This window comes from Ruditapes philippinarum, unplaced genomic scaffold, assembly GCF_026571515.1.
Source record: "Ruditapes philippinarum isolate M1 unplaced genomic scaffold, ASM2657151v2 ctg4798_1_1_1_1, whole genome shotgun sequence".
In the NCBI taxonomy this organism is placed as follows: Eukaryota; Metazoa; Mollusca; class Bivalvia; order Venerida; family Veneridae; genus Ruditapes; species Ruditapes philippinarum.
This window is the reverse complement of record NW_026856428.1, coordinates 74,733-96,233: the sequence shown is the minus strand read 5'-3', so window position 1 is coordinate 96,233 and position 21,501 is coordinate 74,733. Positions and strand designations below refer to the sequence as shown.

The window sequence follows — 21,501 nt, the reverse complement described above, 5'->3', positions numbered from 1 at the left end:
CTATTATAATTATTATGATGGTGCAATGGCCATTGAAATAGGTGATTAAAATAATGTTTAGAATGACTGACTACCTTTAGTGAATGAAAGAGGTGTCTGACAAATGGCATGAATGCATGCATGCATGAATGAATGAATAAGAAAGGCAAACATAAGAATTAAATGATGAAATGAATGAAATGGTGGACTGATGATTGATGTGTGTTTGCATTAAATAACAATCACATATACTACCTGATTTGTGTAATCTACAAATTAATTTTTTCATTTTTAAAAAGGAATACATGTAATTCAAAAATACCTGTATGACAGAAATATGTTTGTATATTTCCGTAGCAACAAATGGGATGTGCATGAAATCATTGCTAAATGGTTAAAACCCTACCTTACATAAAATAGCAGCATAATAGTAAATACTTTTGTTTCAGAACGTTTCATTCTGTTTATGTGTAATAGTCATATGTGTTCAATTACAAAGACATCCAATGTTACAAATTTTTTGAAAAAAAAATCAACGATTTTTAGAAACAACATAATTTTATCACTTCAGTGTATCAATTTTTATAAAAATATTTCATAAGATATAGCTTTATACCTTTATATATATATGAGCCGCGTCACGACAAAACCAACATAATGGGTTTGCGACCAGCATAGATCCAGACCAGCCTGGCATCCGCGCATTCTGATCAGGATCCATGCTGTTCGCTTACAAATCCTATTTCAAGTAGAGAAATTGATAGCGAACAGCATGGATCCTGATCAGACTGCACGGATGCGCAGGCTGGTCTAGATCCATGCTGGTCGCAAACCCATTATGTTGGTTTTGTCATGACACAGCTCATATATACATGTTCCTTGAGCATTCTGTAACTTAAATATCCTATAACTTGTCATAAAAAATAACAGTGTTTTGATTGTGATACTCAGTGTTTGAAATGTACAATGGTCATATATGAACACTTGATGTGTGTGGTTTGATGTTTACCAGTATATGAAATATTGTTTACTATTGCATGTTTGTAACATCAATTTTCATTGGATGATATTGATGTTTATATTTTATGAAAACAATTTATGCCGCTGCAAATTTATAAATTCATTTTTGTATTGATTACAGAAAGTGTTTAATTTTTAGCTCACCTGTCACAAAGTGACAGGGTGAGCTTTTGTGATCGCTTTTCGTCCGGCGTCTGTCCGTCGTCCGTCCGTTAACTTTTACTTTAAATGACATCTCCTCATAAACCACAAGGCCAATTTCATCCAAACTTCACAGGAATGTTCCTTTGGTGGTCACCTTTAAAAATTGTTCAAAGAATTTAATTCCATGCAGAACTCTGGTTGCCATGGCAACCGAAAAAAAAAACTTTAAATATCTTCTTTTTAAAAACCATAAGAGCTAGAGCTTAGATATTTGGCATGAAACATCTTCTAGTGAGTGTCTACCAAGTTTGTTCAAATAAAAGCCCTGGGGTCAAAATTGGCCCCGCCCCGGGGGGTCATTGATTTTCCCTATATGCATATAGTAAAAACTTAAAAAAATCTTCTTTTAAAGAACCAAAAGAGTTAGAGCTAAGATATTTAGCATGAAACATGTTCTAATAAGTGTCTACCAAGTTTGTTCAAATAAAAGCCCTAGGGTCAAAATTGACCCCGCCCCGGGGGGTCATTGATTTTGCCCTAAATATGCATATAGTAAAAACTTAAAAAATCTTCTTTTAAAGAACTCAAAGAGCTATGGTTAAGATATTTAGCATCAAACATGTTTTAATAGGTGTCTACCAAGTTTGTTCAAATAAAAGCCCTGGGGTCAAAATTGGCCCCGCCCCGGGGGTCATTGATTTTCCTTATATGTGTATAGCAAAAACTTAAAAAATCTTTTTTGAAAAAACCCAAATAGCTAGAGTTAAGATATTAAGCATGAAACATCTTTTAGTGAGTGTCTACAAAGTTTGTTCAAATAAAAGACCTGGGGTCAAAATTGGCCCCACCCCGGGGTCATTGATTTCCCTTATATGTGTATAGCAAAAACTTAAAATCTTCTTTGAAAAAACCCAAATAGCTAGAGTTTGGATATTAAGCATGAAACATATTCTAGTAAGTGTCTACAAAGTTTTTTCAAATAAAAACCCTGGGGTCATAACTGGCCCGGCCCCAGGGGTGTCATTGTTTTTAACTATATGTGTATAGTAAAAACTTAAAAAAAATCTTCTTTTAAATAGCCCAATGAACTAGAGCTTAGATGTTTAGCATGAAACATCTTCTTATGGGTGTCTACCAAGTTTGTGCAAATAAAAGCCCTTTGGTTAAATTGGCCCTGCAACGTTTGGGGGGGGGGGGTTGGGGTTGGGGGGCCTATATACAGGTGAGCGACCTCAGGGCCATCATGGCCCTCTTGTTTATGAATACTTTTGTTGTTTGGCCAAGTATAAATAATTGTTGGTTATATAAACCTCACATAGTGGCTTATACAACCATTGATATTTGGCCATATAACCTATCAAAATAATTTGTAACTCCTAATGTAGGTAACTGCATGGTTTATTGGATATATGGTTGAGCATTTGATCGACTGGACTTTTCTGACATATTTTGATGGTTTGCCAAGTGTTTCAATTTAAAAAAAAGTTTTTAAAAGAATTTGAAATAATTTTTGCATTTACTCATAGTCATTTTGACATATTATACTATAAGTGAACTATGAAAGTTTTCTGTTATTTTTCAAAGGACAACTAATATAAAGTAAAATTTTCTGGATTTTGTTTTCACCCCTATTTTATAATTTTTAACAAAATCTTCTAAAGACTGTGCAATTTTTGTTATTTATTTATTTTATGAGAATTTTTTTACGCTCATACTGTTCAAAAATAGGTTACTACATAAAAGGCAGGAAAGAAATTAGCAGTGTTATGCAGTTTAGTTTATGTCATGATTAAATATAAAATTTTTATTGTATGATAAATAATTTATTTTAGGCCTAGAACAGTTAAAGGACAGAGAGTACCTGGGTACAGTTCACTCTATCAAGCTGAATGCTGATTACGCTGCGGCCCACTTTGAGGACAAGATACAGCTGCATATGGTAAGCATATTACATAATATACCAAAGGTCTATTCCAATCCCCCCAACCCCCTCTTCCTGTTTTAGAAAAAATATGTACCCTCCACTTTGAAGATATTCACTATAATGTTCAGACCCTCCACCTGCCTGGACATTCCTTCCTCCCGCACAATCATCTCCACTGTAACTGTTATCCTCCCTTGTTTGGACCTACGTGTAGATGTTTAAATAAAAAACAGTCTTTAATGTAAGGTGCAATTAGGTCAGACTTACTTATTCTCCCTTGTTTGGACTGAGATTTAAAAAATATAGTTTGCACTGTAAGATTCGATTAACTCAGACTTACTTAGCTCAATACAAGGACTGTTGAAAATGTTATTCATGCATCACTGATTTGATCATTGAGGGAGGCGACTGTTGATCTTGAACATTGAGTCTAATGGTCGTTTTATGTGGGATTAGTAGTTGGTCACTTGCATAAGAATTGGTAATTATTGGTTAGTTATCCAGGTGTCCGTGAGGTGGACTAGCTGCCAAGCTATGACAAAAAAAAGTTTTTTGGAAATCGAGAAAAACAGATAAACAAAAAGGTATGAGACTTAATATTAGAATAAAGGTAAAGAAGGAACAGCATCGTTATCGAAAAAGTGTGTAATATTGCTGACTTTAAGGAATTTTTGTATCTTGTTTTAATGACCTTGACCGCAGTACTGCATAAGTCTATGACAATAATTCTATATCAGACTTTGGTATTAATAATTAAGTAAAAAGATCTCACTGGTAAAAATTCCTTAACTTTCTGAATTTCTGTCATTTTTCGTTGTCACAAGTCAGTGACCTTGACCTCAGAGGTCAGTAGAATTGAATCTTTTATATCATTTTAATGTTTATGCATAATTCATTTATACATTTTGACTTTAGATTGAATGAAATGTATGCACTCAAACCTGCCAACTGTTTAGAAAAGCAAAATCATGAAAATTTATTTAATGTCAAGCAAACAAGAAAATTATAACATTGAATTATCATGAAAAACGGTCTGTTTTTGATTTTATTTAAAAAAAGAAGTACTTGTAAGATTATCAGTTATATATGTAATGATTTTTACAGCTTCCCTCTGGAGTAAGTTCCTATATTATATGAACAGCGTGTAACTTATTATGTATATAGAGATTAGTTGATGTTAGCTAGTTCCCAGTACTCTTTGTGCTTTCTTTTCTCTCTTTGAAGGAAACCCTTCAATTAACATTTATTTTGTAAAATCAAAATATTGCAAGATTACTTGGGAAGTTATATTTAAGTTGTTGGGACATTGTTAAAGCTAGCCTAGGGAAGTATTGTAGGACATTGTCAGATTACTAAGGAAGTTTTTTGGGACATTGTCAGATTGGTAAGGAAGTTATGTTTAATTTATTGGGACATTGTCAGATTACTAGAGAAGTTTTGTTGGACATTGTCAGATAGCTAGGGAAGTTTTTTGGGACATTGTCAGATTGATAAGGAAGTTATGTTTAATTTATTAGGACATTGTCAGATTACTAGAGAAGTTTTGTTGGACATTGTCAGATTGCTAGGGAAGTTATGTATAGATCTTTGGGAATCATAAGATTGCAAGGGAAGTATTGTGGGACATTTGATGATTGTTAGGGAAATATTGCGGGACATTGTCAGATTGCTTATGCAATATTGCGGGACATTGTCAGATTGTTAGGGAAATATTGTGGGACATTGGTAGGGATTTTATGTTTAAGTCATTGGCACATTGTCAGTACACTAGGGTGTAATACTGGGGGACATTTGATGATTGTCAGGAAACTATTGTGGGACATTGTCAGATTGCTAGAGAAGTTATGTTTAAGTCATTTGCACATTGTCAGTATGCTAGGGAAATACTGTTGGACATTGTCAGATTGCTAGGAGACACTGTCAGATTATTAATTAATTTGGGGTGAATAGTTTGACCCATTTTACAGACAGTAATTTTCCCTACCAACAAACTATAAAAGACAATGATCATTAAAGTTTTTATGATGTCTCTTTGACAAGTGGTATATCAGATCCCTAGGGAAGTGTTGGACATGATTCTGTATAGGGAAGTATTGTTCAAGTTGATGGGGGATGGTCTGATTGCTGTGAAAAAAATTAATTCTGATTAAGTAGTAAGGGTTAATTAGTCCCCTACCGGTTTACCGGAGGGGACTTTAGGTTTACCCTCCGTCCGTCTGTCCGTCCGTCCGTCAGTCCGTCCGTCAGTCCGTCCGTCCACAAAACTGGATCCCGCAATAACGCAAAAAGTACTGAAAATATTTTAATGAAACTTGATATATGGATAGATGGCAGTATGGAGATTATGCACGTCTTTTTCTTTTCTTCCTATGTTGAAAATTCTGGTTGCTATGGCAACAAATAGACTGAAAATATGACAAATTTTACACCTAAACTGGATCCCGCGATAACGCAAAAAGTACTGAAAATATTTTTATGAAACTTGATATATGGATAGATGGCAGTATGGAGATTATGCACGTCTTTTTCTTTTCTTCCTATGTTGAAAATTCTGGTTGCTATGGCAACAAATAGACTGAAAATATGGCAAATTTTACACATAACCTGGATCCAGTGATAACACAAAAAGTACTGAAAATATGTTTATGAAACTTGACATATGGGTAGATGGCAGTATGGAAATTATTCACATCCTTTTCTTATCTTCCTATGTTGAAAATTCTGGTTGCTATGGCAACAAATAGACTGAATTTCAAGATTTTCTGATTCTAGTTTTTAAGTTTTTTCACTATAAGTTCTTTATTTCTTAAGGTATTTTCTTCAAACTTTAAATATAAGTTGCTTGTCATCAACCACATCATATGTGACAAGGTTTACAACTCTAGCACAAAATTTATCAGAATTACCTCCCTTGAACTTGAAATTTTCATGGAAAAACATTGTTTTTTTAATAACTTCTTTTTCTGAATGTATCTACTTTCAAACTTCATATAAATGTTTCTTATTGTCACTCAACATTTGTGAGTGTTCAATACTCTAGCAAGACTATTTCCAGAATTATGCCCCTTTTGAACTTAGACTTTTTTTTGAGAAATTTGTAATTTTTACTCCAACTTCTTCAATCATGATAGGATTTTAAAAATGTTATATTTTGATAACAGGGATGTTTAAAAAATAACTTCAGAGTGTCTTTCAGTCTGTCTGTACATAAAAACTATTTCCTGTGATCACTTTTAAAGAACTTTTTCAACAAATTTACTTTAAATAGGAACCTAAGTGAATGGCCAATGGCCCATAGAATGTTGCTTGGGCTCTTACCGGTAGGGGACTTATGGATTGCTTGCAATACTATGATAATTGCTTGTTACAATTTATTTATTCATTATTATTTCCACTAAATGTTTGTTTACCACCATTATATCTGTGTTGTACCATAATTATTAATTAGATAGTATGTGAACTTCTTCTGTTTATTTATTTAAAATAATTTACAACAATGTATAGTAGAATATCTGGCTAGTTAAAAAAAACGTTTACTCTTTAATTGACCTTGCAAATATCACAATAATGTTATCATAAGACCAACTTGAACACAGACTTTGCTTTGTCACACTAGACACTAAAACAGGAAGTATGAATATGCCAAAATGTATTCATAATAGCCTTATAATCCACATGTTGATTTACCTTTCAGCACCTTTCTGTTATAAAAAATCAAGTAATTTCTTTTGAGTCATATTTTGTCTTGTTATTTTTGAAATTTAGATTAATATTTATTATTTAATTTAAGATACTGTTCATTTGATTGTGTTAACCGCCTTTTCGTTACTTGTTATATTTGAACTTTAATGTTTGTTTGGTTTCTTTACCCGCACCACTGGAATAAAACCGTATGGATTAACAACTTAAGTTTTTAAACTGGCCAAGGTCAATTCTACACTTGTTCCAATTAGAATGCTAGAATATAGATAGATAGTCTAGTCAGCTGCCATATGTAGCATGGCTAAATTATAATGATACTTATCACTTTAACCTCGGTGCAGGAGTGTAATAAACCCATTTTATAAAAACGATATTACACTAGTGTAATAACACTTTGACGTGACATCATTTGCGTTACATACAGACAAGTGTTAAAACACGCTAATCTTAACATGTCAATGTGAAATGACTTTCTTTTACTATAAACCGTTCTTGTTTTGAATATGTGATTAGACCGTTATATTCATGTAAATTGAATAGTAAATTTATTGAACTTGTCGAATAAAACAATATACTGCTCACCAGAGGCTTGCATAATATTTTATTCAACTCGTTCAATAAATTTAGTATTAAATCTACACTCATTCAATATCTTCTATTTATACTAGGGGCTATCACCTTCCATTTTTGAGACTCATATTTTATTGTAGCTCAATTTGGAGAGCATAGTATTAGTAAATGTGGGGTTGCTGCTTCAATCATCTGTGACACAAAATTTCACAGAGACAATTTGTTCTCAGACATTTAAAAACACACATTTGCCAAGTTCTGGATAACATCTATTCTTTTAAGTCTTGAAACAAAATAACATCCTCTGTTCTGTTGTAGGTGTCATATTTGTTTATGAATAATTTTAACATTTTTAACAAGGATCATATTATATTGTTATGTTATACTAAGTACTAAAGACTAATTCGCTTTTGTCAAGAACAGTAAAATCAGATATTTTTGCAAGACCAAAAATTTTGTGAATTAAGCACTTTTGACCTGATTAAACATTCATGAATTTCTACTTACATTTATATGGTAGATTCTTATCTAATATTACATTACTTCCTGAATCTTTTAAATTCTAATAAGCGTCTACATGATCAGGAGTAGCAAAAAATGCCGTCTGCTAAGAAATTTTCCAATTCATATGGAAAATGACGAGTTTGACCAAATTTATATAATTTATAAATGGAAGGAATATCTTAAAGAGAGAGTTGCTTCATTGTTGTATAAACCATGTTTTTTGTTGCTATTTTTAGATTGAAGGGGAGACATCTGGTACAACAGACGAACGAGAGAGCAAACTGTTCCCTGACAAGGACGTCAACCAGACACACATAACATGCCATGATATGACACAGGAATTCCTTATTTTTGGAACAGATGTAAGTTACTGTAGTTCTCCAGTCAAGATTTTCAGGTGGCAAAATATTCTGGTGTTAAATTTTGTTAACTTGTCTATGAGCCAGTGGTTTTGAGTGAGAGTCCCATGTAGGGCAAGATTTTTGCTGAGGCATTTGCATTTTAGTGTTTATAAAAAACAAAAAAGAATTATAAACATCAATTTTTTCTGAAGAAGACAAAATTTCAAAAGGTAAGAAAAGCATTTGTTTTTATTGAACTGATTTATTTTAGGGCTACAAATTTGAATTGTTTGTAAGTTGTAGACACAATGGATGTAATTTCATGTTACAGAATGGAGGCCTGTACTACTTCTACATTGAGGATTGGCAGTATGTAAATGAGTTCCGTCACAGTTATGGTGTACGTAAACTGTTTCCTGACCCCAGTGGTACCCGGCTTGTTTTCATTGATGAAAAGAAGGATGGATATGTTTATAACCCAGTAAGTTTGTTTTATGGTTATTTAAAGATTTGGTAAAAAAAACAAAAAAAACTTACACTACCAGTAAGAACCTGGTCAGTTTGCACAACAATGAGGTCTGACCAGGCTCTATACTGTTGGCCACTGAAATTTTTAAAGTTGATGCTAAAGTACCTTATACAGTCATTGGACTGATCCTAATTCAAAGCAGGGAAGATCCATTATAGAAATATACATGTAGTAGGTTAAAGGTTAAAAGTTGCATCGTTTGGCTGTCATTACTGTTTGTTTGAACCCTCCTCATGATTTTAAATTTTATGGATTGTGTCAAAGCTTCAAAGCTAGTTTAAGGAAAGTTGATATTTTTGTCCACGTGTCTGTCTGTGCATATACAGAGTTTGGAAGGGAATCATTTACTTAAACTTAAAAATCACAATGTAATATAACTTGTACTTTGTTGGATGGACTGGATAGTGCATGATTCCAGGGCTGGGCTAAGTGATAAATGAATATAATAATTGTATATTAACATTGAAAAATGAAATATATTTAAAATAAAAAAGATCATTATAATAAATTTGAAATTCATAAGTTTAAATTAAACTTCAACTACTGTATATCTGAAAGGGCTTTGCTTGAATATAGCAAAGATATTGTCTGTGCATATTGCATAATTTTCAAAAATTTGTAATATATTTTTGTTACTGCTCATACTTTTAGGGGAGCGGTGGCCTAGTGGTTAAGGTGTCTGCCTGTTAACCCAGAGATCATGGGTTCGAGCGCTACTCGGGTCATGACCATGTTTCTTCCTATGACACCAGTACTGGTTGGTTCCAGGAAGTAGACTATAAAGTGATTAATATAAGTTGCAAGAACTTGTTTCACAATCAAACTTAAATGTGTAAACCAGACCAACTTTTAGGTTTATGAATTTGATAATTTTTTTTACTGTTTTTACATTTCTGCATTTTGATGATTTTTTTACTATTTTTTAGGTTAATGACTTGTTAGTTGAGGTTCCAGATTTCTCACCCTATATAAAAGGTGTACTATGGGAAATGTGGGCGCTTGACAGAGGTGTGTTCATTGCTTATGATGAAGAGAAAATCTACACATACATGTACTCGAAAGAACATGTCATGGGTACGTAAAGTTTAAGATCTTATTTTCCCGGAGAGATTTTTATACACAGTCAATTCCTGTCAACGTTTTTTTAAAACTTTATTTATTGTTATCATTGTTCACTTTGCTAATTGCATTAATGGAACGTTGGTCTGAGATTTAATCTGTTTCGTCTGGTTCTGTAAATAGGTCAAAAGTATCATTTTTATATGCCCGAAAGGGCATATTATGTTATACCCCCTGGCGTCCGTCTGTCTGTCTGTCCCGTCCGTCCGTCCGTACGTCCGTCCGTCCGTCCGTCCGTCCGTTAGCAATTTGGTTTCCGGAGCATAACTTAAGTTCCATTTGGCCCACAATGTTCAAACTTCATAGGATGATTGTCCATATTGGGTAGAAGACCCCTATTGATTTTGGGGTCAAAAGGTCAAAGGTCAAGGTCACTATGACCTTAAAACTAAAAACAGTTTCCGGAGCATAACTTAAGTTCCATTCGACCCACAATGTTCAAACTTCATAGGATGATTGTCCATATAAGGTAGAAGACCCCTATTAATTTTGGGGTCACAAGGTCAAAGGTCAAGGTCGCTATTACCTTGATACTGAAAACAGTTTCCGGAGCATAACTTAAGTTCCAATTGACCCACGATGTTCAAACTTCATAGGATGATTGTCCATAGTGGGTAGAAGACCCCTATTGATTTTGGGGTCAACAGGTCAAAGGTCAAGGTCACTATGACCTTAAAACTGAAAACAGTTTCCGGAGCATAACTTAAGTTCCATTCGACCCACAATGTTCAAACTTCATAGGATGATTGTCCATATTGGGTAGAAGACCCCTATTGATTTTGGGGTCACAAGGTCAAAGGTCAAGGTCACTATTACCTTGATACTGAAAACAGTTTCCGGAGCATAACTTAAGTTCCAATTGACCCACAATATTCAAACTTCATAGGATGATTGTCCATATTGGGTAGAAGACCCCTATTGATTTTGGGGTCACAAGGTCAAAGGTCAAGGTCACTATTACCTTGATACTGGAAACAGTTTCCGGAGCATAACTTAAGTTCCATTTGGCCCACAGTGTTCAAACTTCATAGGATGATTGTCCATATTAGGTAGAAGACCCCTATTGATTTTGGGGTCACAAGGTCAAAGGTTAAGGTCATTATTAATAACTTAAGTATTAATCAACCTACAGCTGTAAAATTTTATAGGATGAACAGCGAATTCCCATGTCTTACAAATGCTTCATCCTTACTAAAAAAAAAACACTTTCGGGCATATAATGCTCCGCCTAGCGGTGCTCTTGTTCTAATTGTTTGTTTGATTGGGTTTTACATCACACTGATACAGTATAGGTCATATGTTGATGTTCTAGCTGTATTGGTGGAGGAACACCTTAGGTGCCCTTTGATTCTTTAATTCAGGCACGATAGGGCTCCTGAGAAGAACCACCAACATTCCATAAGCTAGCTGGGTAGCTTCCTAACATGAAAGAATCCAAAGTCCATGTTGGGATTCGAACCCACAACAGTGAGGGGCAAGTGGTTTGAAGTAAACAACCTTAACCACTCAGCCATGGATGCCCCTTTTCTAACTGAAAATTTTATAATTTAGGGATAAATAACAGAGGTAACTATAGAAGAATGATCCCAATGTTTCGCTGATAACTGTAAATGTCAAAATAGTCTTTAATCAATTCATAGTGTCCTTTAAGCATTTTTTCAGAATTATCATATTTTTAAGTTTAGGAACAGAAATATTATCTATATGCAGAAAGGTAATAGACTGAATAAGTTTTGTAAATAGTCTTTGCAATTTATCCAAATTGATTTGAAAAACAACTTATCTTTGAATTTTATTTGCTAAAACAAGTTTTTTGCTTACATTTAAAGGTACAAGGTGTGACCTAGTTGGGACGACTAAGCTCCCGTATGGACAGATACCCATCATGTTACATAATGGGGAGGTAACTCTACAAACCCAGAGTGGAAAACTGGTGACAATAGCCCTCGATACCCACTCTTACCTGTTCATAGATACAATTGAAGGCAAAACTACGAAAGAGGTAAATTTCTGACTTACAGTCTTACATCATACAGATACATATTATTGAAAGTTGTAATGTTTCACTATTTTCAAGACATAGATCCAATAAGTGTTGATGTAGTGACTTTTATTTTTTTTGTTGATATTGACCCTAAATATCAGCCTCTTGACAAACGCCCAAAAAAAAAACGTAAAAAAAAAATCACAAAAATGTGACGAAAATTCACAATTAGCGGGTTTGTTTTTGGGTACCGAAAAAAAAAAATGAACTGACAAATGACAATCTTGAGAATTTGGTTGATATGTTAAAGGGAATAAAAGGAGAATAGCTTAAACTATAAACATACTCATTACATGTATGAAGAAAGTGAATTTACTCTTGTTTGAATTTGACAGATTATCGCGCCAAAAATTCACAATTTCAGGCGTATGGTCTGTTGTGAAAAAAAGTTTAAAAAATCACTGCAATAATATACCTAGTGTATATGCTTTCCTTCTGTACTTTAATATGTCTTATAACTATTTAATTGATTGTTTTATTAGAACTGGCATCTGTAGTTTAATGTTTCAGTAAATATTGCAGTAAACTGTTTGTAGTGTATATAAAGAATTGTATATGAATAAAATATTGAAATGCTTATTCTTTGCTAATTTTATGGGATTTTATTTTCTTTATTCTTTAATATATATTTCTTTAGTTTTCTTTTGCTTAAACATAAAACATTAATAATCCAGCTTGAAAGGCAAGAAAGACATTTGTGGCTTTCCGAATTATGCTATTTTATTTCATATTGTACAGCTATTCAGTTCTATTACATTCCAGGAAAGAGCATCGGTACTTGAACTATTCACATCACCTGTTTGTGTAGCTCTTTTTTCTTTACTTCTTTTGCTGCTATAAGCATAAAAGGGAATATATTTCATCTCTTTTCCACATTGCAGAACCATTATTTTGAACCACATTTTTCTGAATTATAATATCTTGAGCCTTTTTGAACATAAGTGGTGATTAATCACAGGCCAGTTTTCGCCTATGTGGGCATTATACATGTAGTATAAACAACCCTTTGTCACTTTTGGCAGCAGTTTAGTTGTCACCTTAATAGGTAGTTTAGTATAAACAACATTTTGTCACCTTTATAGGCAGTTTAGTATAAACAACATTTTGTCACCTTTATAGGCAGTTTAGTATAAACAACATTTTGTCACCTTTATAGGCAGTTTAGTATAAACATCATTTTGTCACCTTTATAGGCAGTTTAGTATAAACAACATTTTGTCACCTTTATAGGCAGTTTAGTATAAACAATATTTTGTCACCTTAATAGGCAGTTTAGTATAAACAACATTTTGTCATCCTTTATAGGCAGTTTAGTATAAACAACATTTTGTCACCTTTATAGGCAGTTTAGTATAAACAACATTTTGTCACCTTTATAGGCAGTTTAGTATAAACAACATTTTGTCACCTTTATAGGCAGTTTAGTATAAACAACATTTTGTCACCTTTATAGGCAGTTTAGTATAAACAACATTTTGTCACCTTTATAGGCAGTTTAGTATAAACAACATTTTGTCACCTTTATAGGCAGTTTAGTATAAACAACATTTTGTCACCTTTATAGGCAGTTTAGTATAAATAACATTGTGTCACCTTTATAGGCAGTTTAGTATAAACATCATTTTGTCACCTTTATAGGCAGTTTAGTATAAACAACATTTTGTCACCTTTGAAGACAGTATAGTATATACAGGCATTTGTCAGCTATGCCAGCAGTATTGTATTAACAGGTCACCTATGCCAGCAGTATAAACATGCCTTTGTTACTTTTGCCAGCAGTATAAGCAGCTTTGTCACCTATGCCAGCTTGTTTATTACCATTATGGTTCATAATTTAATTTTATTTAAAAAAAGAATTAAAATAAGTAAACATGAGGGGAGTGGTCGTCTAGTGGTTAAGGTGTCTTCCTCTCAACCCAGGGTTCATGGGTTCAAGCCCTACTCGGGTCACAATCATGTTTCTTTTATATGACCCCAGTACTGGTTGGTTCTAGGAAGCGGACTCGAAAGTGATTAATATAAGTTGCAAGAACTTGTTTCCCAATCAAACTAAAATAAAGATGTTTAAACTAAACAAAAGAGGAACTTTTGTGTGTATATCTTTGTATACTTTATGTAAGAAGTTTATCAGCACTTTTCGGTGTGGAATCTGTGTCTTATTGCTTAAAATAAATACCTGTGTAATTTCTGACTTTTCTGTATTTATTTCTTGACAAATTTAGGTGATGGGGTGTGAATGTATGGCACTGGATCTGTATTGTTTGACATATTGTGTTGTAATAATGTAATTGAAGAAATTATTTATATATCATGATTTACAGATAACATACAGTTAAACCTGATTTATAGATAATCTATTGATTGATGTAGCTCAAACTGACCTGGCTGGGAATGGACAATAGTCCAGTGAGACAGTAACCCACTTTGACAATAGCCCACTAGGACAATTGTCCATTGAGTCAAAAGCCCACTGGGATACTAGCCCAGTAGGACAATTATTCACTGAGACAAAAGTTCACAAGGACAATAGTCCACTGAGACAAAAGTTCACTTGGACAATTTTTCACTCAGACAAAAGCCCACTAGGACAATAATCCACTGAGACAAAAGTCCACAAGGACAATAATCCACTGAGACAAAAGTCCACAAGGACAATAATCCACTGAGACAAAAGCCCACTACGACAATATAGCCCACTGCTTATCAATAGGATATAAAAATTTACCATTTTTTTGAAAAAATATGATTACATATAATTGTTTTATTATATCATGGAAATTAATTAATTTGTGAAAAGAACTTAGTGTCTAGTGTTTTCACAGTCTAAAAAAATATGATATAGATTTATCTAAAATCACATATCTACTATATATTATGCAATGTTGATTTTAACATTTTTGAGCACATTACATGTAGAACTAGATTTTTGTCATATTTTAATTGTGTTTAAAAAAATAAATTAATAAATGATATTTTAGAATTCCAATAGATAAAATATTAAATATTAATCGAATCTTACATTAGTGGGCTATTTTCCTAGAGGGTTATTTCACTAGTGGGCCGGGCTGATGTCATAGTGGGCTACTGTCCTAGTGGGCAGTTGTAGTAGCGGGCTATTATCCAAGTGGGATATTTTCCTGCAGTGGGTTTATGTCAAGTGGGCTATTGTCCTAGTGGGCTATTGTCCTTGTGGGCTATTGTCCTTGTGGGCTATTGTCCTAGTGGGCTATTGTCCTTGTGGGCTATTGCCCTTGTGGGGTATTGTCCTTGTGGGCTATTGTCCTTGTGGGCTATTGCCCTTGTGGGCTATTGTCCTAGTGGGCTATTGTCCTTGTGGGCTATTGCCCTTGTGGGCTATTGCCCTTGTGGGCTATTGTCCTAGTGGGCTATTGTCCTTGTGGGCTATTGTCCTTGTGGGCTATCCTTCTGTGGGCTATTTGCCTGGCTGTATACTAGTGGCAAGGCAAATCAAGTTCACGTTTAGCAGGTTTAGGGCTAAGATAATAAGGTCACTTGTCTATAAAGGATACCATTATTAGTCCCCTACCGGTTTACCGGAGGGGACTTTAGGTTTACCCTCCGTCCGTCTGTCCGTCCGTCTGTCCGTCCACACTCACAGGAGAGTAATTATGTGGCTAGAGGGACAATAGGTAACTATTCTTTCTCTTTGATGTCATTCATTCCATAATGCTTTTATGTGGCTCTGTCCGTCCGCACTCACAGGAGAGTAATTAAGTGGCTAGAGGGACAATAGGTAACTTTTCTTTCTCTTTGATGTCATTCATTCCGTAATGCTTTTATGTGGCTATTTTCTTTTGTGTGGCTAAAAAGAACAATAGAGAGGACAAAAGAGTAGCCACATAATTACTGTCCTGTGAGAACGTCCGCCCGTCCACAAAACTGGATCCCGCGATAACGCAAAAAGTACTGAAAATATTTTAATGAAACTTGATATATGGATAGATGGCAGTATGGAGATTATGCACTCTTTTTCTTTTCTTCCTATGTTGAAAATTATGGTTGCTATGGCAACAAATAGACTGAAAATATGGCAAATTTTACACATAACCTGGATCCCGCGATAAATAAAAAAATGCTGAAAATATTTTTATGAAACTTGATATATGGATAGATGGCAGTATGGAGATTATGCACGTCTTTTTCTTTTTTTCCTATGCTGAAAATTCTGGTTGCTATGGCAACAAATAGACTGAAAATATGGCAAATTTAACACATAACCTGGATCCAGTGATAACGCAAAAAGTACTGAAAATATTTTTATGAAACTTGACATATGGGTAGATGGCAGTATGGAAATTATGCACATCCTTTTCTTATCTTCCGTAATGGTGAAAATTCTGGTTGCTATGGCAACAATAAGACTGAATTTCAAGATTTCTGATTCTAGTTTTTAAGTTTTTTCACTATAAGTTCTTTATTTCTTAAGGTAATTTCTTCAAACTTTAAATATAAGTTGCTAGTCATCAACCACATCATATGTGACAAGGTTTACAACTCTAGCACAAAATTTATCAGAATTACCTCCCTTGAACTTAAAATTTTCATGAAAAAAACATTGTTTTTTTAATAACTTCTTTTTTTTCTGAATGTATCTACTTCAAACTTCATATAAATGTTTCTTATTATCACTCAACATTTGTGAGTGTTCAATACTTTAGCAAGACTTTTTCCAGAATTATGCCCCTTGTGAAATAGAGGATATTTGTTTGTTTTGCATGTAAGATTGAAATATAATTTCACTGAGTGAACACCAGATGCAATATTTTCACGAGTGGCGTAGCCACGAGTGAAAATATAATAGCTGGTGTTCACGAATGAAATATATTTCAATCTTATATGTAAAACAAATAAATTTTCTTTTTATTTCATGCTTTTTAAGGGATTTTAGTTATATTTTTACTGTTTTTGCCGCGTAACGTCACGCATTCCCCTATGTGATCATATCATGACGTCACATCATCAATTTTGAAATATAGTTCAGTTAATTTTCTCTAATTTTGTTACATTTTTATATGATGTATGATGAAATCGACTTTCTTTTCCTAAAGAAGCAAAATTTACGCATGACGGCAATTATTTCTGCTTGTTATTTCATTTAGTTATGCTTTTCTTTTCATCCGCATTCAGATATAGTCCGGCTACAGTGAAAATTATATTTTATAAATTTCACTAGTGGTTTATCAGAATATAATCATCTGATATATTACAATAAAACACTGGAAAGCATGAAATAACTAAGACTTTTTTTTGAGAAATTGGTAATTTTTACTCAAACTTCTTCAATCATGATAGGATTTTCTTCAAACTCCCACATCATAATAATATGACAAGGTTTATAAATCTAGCATCCATATTTCCAGAATTATCTCCTCCTTAGACTTTTAATTTTTCCTATTCGTTCTTTTAACTTTCATTTACTTCAATTCAATATTCATACCTTCATTACTAATTGTTCTTTGTTACACTCACATCATGTATGACATCGTTATGTCCTTTTTAAAAATTTTGCTTTTAAAAATGTTATATTTTGATAACAGGGATGTTTAAAAAATAAATTTAGAGTGTCCTTCAGTCCGTCTGTCTGTACATAAATTAAAAAACTGTTTCCTGTGATCACTTTTAAAGAACTTTTTCAACAAATTTACTTAAAATAGAAACATAAGTGAATGGCCAATGGCCCTTCAGAATGTTGCTGGGGCTCTTACCGGTAGGGGACTTATGGATTGCTTGCAATACTGTGATAATTGCTTGTTATTCTATGTACAGTACATGCAGTCTTTAAAGAGAGGTTTGACTGTATGTTAAATTGTTTACTATGTTGTTCTAACAGTAACCTTGACAATTTATTTATTTATTTATTTTATTTTAATTACATGTCGTTTAAAATGTTAATTTTTATTAATTATGACATAATCTTCAATGATTTTTATACTTTTTACATTTGTATACATTATTTTTCAGCTAAACTCCTGCCTAGATCAGTGTATTGCTTTAAAAAGGTATGTTTCCTTTATGTGAACCAGTTTTATTACTTTAAAGATGAAAGACAAAAGAGGAAGAGCACTACAAATGTAAAATGAGACGCGTCACGACAAAACCAACAAAGTGCGTTTGCGACCAGCATGGATCCAGACCAGCCTGCGCATCCACGCAGTCTGATCAGGATCCATGCTGTGCGCTATCAGTTTCTCTACTTGTTATAGGGTTTGTAAGCGAACAGCATGGATCCTGATCAGACTGCGCGGATGGGCAGGCTGGTCTGGATCCATGCTGGTCGCAAACCCATTATGTTGGTTTTGTCATGACGCAGCCCAAATGTTTTCAATGAACCATTTCAATACCAACAGCTATATAAGGTTACCAATGTATAGAAAAAGTTCACTTAACCTAAAGTTTCACATGGTTATATCCCTTTAGATCTATAATAAAAAGTCAATTTTCATCATGTATTCAAAAGTTATACGAGTTGATCATAAACATATTGCCAAATTATCATTTAAGGTGGAAAGATGGTTGGATATTTTGCCAGCAGCTGAATGCAAAGGAGTACTGGCTGAAGCTTGGATACGCTTCGTTCAAATGTCTTGATATTGACTTTGGTAAGTATCATTTAGTCCTCGTATTGTATGTTTACTATTTATCTGGTTTCATGGAAACTTAAGATGCATGTGTGTAAAATTTTGGAAAGGAATATATTTTTGCAAAGCAAAGTTTTTTTGACAAACTGTTTTCAAACCTAGCACAGAAAATTATTTCTCTGTTGCCCTTCAGTTTATTCATGAAATCTCGATAACCAACGTTGTACAGTGAGTACATGACAATATTTGATGCAGAACAAGTTTGTTATACAGAATTGGCATTTAAATGGTGATGTTAATTTGTTTTTATTACAGGACATACAGGACATACTACATTTTGAAATATGTTTCTTCTTGATATTTTAGCTATTCGTGTGTTCAGGGAACAAGGTGACGTTGGTATGGTAGCTTCTCTGATGCAAATTCGAGTAAGTAATGAATTGTTTTCTCAATAAACATAAAATTCAGCATGTCTAAGATTTGAACTTTTAATCTAATTTTGTGTAAAAACAAGAATTACTACTAAAATAAAAAAAAAAAGGTGTTGATGTTAAAAATATAAAAGTGTTTTACATTTGAGTTGTCGAGGATTCGCAGCTTCTACATTCTCGAGGGGCTTTAATTTAACTTTCACAGAAATATTGTTACAAAGTGCCATGGTGCACATTTTCAGATTTTACAATTTGCTAATTTTTATGGCCATTTGTTATTCACATATATAATACAATCACAAAATCTGATTTGTATAACTTGTTTTATGTACAATTATACAATACGCTATTCTATTTCTAGCATTTGGAGGACAGGAACTTGCTATCAGGGTACCTTGCTATGTACCTGGGAGAATTTAACCTGGCTCAAGATTTGTTCCTGGCTTCTAGTAAACCACTCTCCGCTTTAGAGGTAATAAATGATGTGTCAAACTTAACATTTGTTTTGAGTGTTAGAATGCTAACTTACGTCAGTGCAGGTAGGCCTTTGAGACTGGGATGGCATCCTTGCTGTCTAAACAGGCTCTATAGTGACTACATACATGTATACTGCTAAATGTAGATACTTTAACCATGTTTCATCATTAAACACCTTTATAAAACATTAGGACCCCTTGCAGAGATTACGAAAGGCCACATGTTTAAGCTGTTCATTTTGCGTATCATTGAAGTCTTACTATAATTGCAATAATGAAGTATTTTAATACTCCCTTCATGTCAAAACGGAATGTTCCATTAATTCAAAGTATGATAAGTCCATTCTACAATTTCAGGCGGGTAATGTTTAAAACTTAAGAGGCAGACTTAAGAATTTTTTTAAATAATCTTAAATCTTTCATTATATTGGAGCTAAGTAAAATATATTGAAATTCAGATGAGACGAGACCTATTACACTGGGACAGTGCATTGCAGCTAGCCAAGGCTCTGGCCCCGGAACAGATCCCGTATATCAGTAAAGAATACGCGCAGCAGCTCGAGTTTACAGGTGACTACATGACGGCTCTGGCTCACTATGAGAAAGGTATAACACGACAGGAAATAGATAAAGATCATGATGAAGTGTGCGCGGCAGGTGTGGCAAGAATGTCCATCAGAATGGGTGATATAAGAAGGTATGACAAGGTTTCTAGCATACTTTATTAGCTCGACTATTCGATAAGAATAAGTAGAGCTATTGCAGTCACCCGAGCGTCGGCGTCGGCGTCGGCGTAACCACTTATGTTAAAGTTTTTGTAATAGTTCAAATATTTTCAAAGTCCATTGACATATGGCTTTGAAACTTTGCACACTTGTTCACCATCATGACCCCAACCTGTAGACAGGAGGAAGGTAACTCTATCAAGCATTTTGACAGAATTATGCCCCTTTTTCGACTTAGAATTTACGTTAAAGTTTTTGTAATAGTTCAAATATTTTCAAAGTCCATTGACATATGGCTTTGAAACTTTGCACACTTGTTCACCATCATGACCCAAACCTGTAGACAGGAGTAGGTAACTCTATCAAGTATTTTGACAGAATTATGCCCCTTTTTAGCTCGACTATTTGATAAGAATAAGTAGAGCTATTGTAGTCACCCGAGTGTCGCGTCGGCGTAACCACTTATGTTAAAGTTTTTGTAATACCTCAAATATTTTCAAAGTCCATTGACATATGGCTTTGAAACTTTGCACACTTGTTCACCATCATGACCCCAACCTGTAAACAGGAGGAGGTAACTGTATCAAGCATTTTGACAGAATTATGCCCTTTTTCGACTTAGAATTTACGTTAAAGTTTTTGTAATAGTTCAAATATTTTCAAAGTCCATTGACATATGGCTTTGAAACTTTGCACACTTGTTCACCATCATGACCCAACCTGTAAACAGGAGAAGGTAACTGTATCAAGCATTTTGACAGAATTATGCCCCTTTTTCGACTTAGAATTTACGTTAAAGTTTTTATAATAGTTCAAATATTTTCAAAGTCCATTGACATATGGCTTTGAAACTTTGCACACTTGTTCACCATCATGACCCCAACCTGTAAACAGGAGGAGGTAACTGTATCAAGCATTTTGACAGAATTATGCCCTTTTTCGACTTAGAATTTACGTTAAAGTTTTTGTAATAGTTCAAATATTTTCAAAGTCCATTGACATATGGCTTTGAAACTTTGCACACTTGTTCACCATCATGACCCCAATCTGTAAACAGGAGGAGGTAACTGTATCAAGCATTTTGACAGAATTATGCCCCTTTTTCGACTTAGAATTTACGTTAAAGTTTTTGTAATAGTTCAAATATTTTCAAAGTCCATTGACATATGGCTTTGAAACTTTGCACACTTGTTCACCATCATTACCCCAACCTGTAAACAGCAGGAGGTAATTGTATCAAGCATTTTTTTTTACTATCAAGCACTAAGAATAGTCGAGCGTTGCTGTCCTACCGACAGCTCTTGTTCGACTTAGAATTTACGTTAAAGTTTTTGTAATAGTTCAAATATTTTCAAAGTCCATTGACATATGGCTTTGAAACTTTGCACACTTGT

The 21,501-nt window shown here is 33.8% G+C and overlaps 1 protein-coding gene across 7 annotated transcripts in view; it reads left to right on the top strand.

Annotated features, from left to right (window-relative positions):
- Positions 1–21,501, top strand: part of LOC132746497 (WD repeat-containing protein 19-like) — a 44,808-nt gene that overhangs the window by 6,268 nt on the left and 17,039 nt on the right. For 4 of the 7 annotated variants that reach the window (XM_060735681.1, XM_060735676.1, XM_060735677.1 and 1 more), the window contains 12 exons: positions 2,976–3,082; positions 6,762–6,785; positions 8,080–8,205; positions 8,516–8,665; positions 9,640–9,787; positions 11,662–11,834; positions 12,639–12,650; positions 17,859–17,896; positions 18,399–18,496; positions 18,842–18,903; positions 19,268–19,378; positions 19,841–20,079. In XM_060735681.1, the coding sequence (XP_060591664.1) occupies positions 2,976–3,082; positions 6,762–6,785; positions 8,080–8,205; positions 8,516–8,665; positions 9,640–9,787; positions 11,662–11,834; positions 12,639–12,650; positions 17,859–17,896; positions 18,399–18,496; positions 18,842–18,903; positions 19,268–19,378; positions 19,841–20,079 (1,288 nt within the window). The remainder of the gene's footprint in view (positions 1–2,975; positions 3,083–6,761; positions 6,786–8,079; positions 8,206–8,515; positions 8,666–9,639; positions 9,788–11,661; positions 11,835–12,638; positions 12,651–17,858; positions 17,897–18,398; positions 18,497–18,841; positions 18,904–19,267; positions 19,379–19,840; positions 20,080–21,501) is intronic. The other 3 variants (XM_060735682.1, XM_060735680.1, XM_060735675.1) reach the window with 2 other exon arrangements.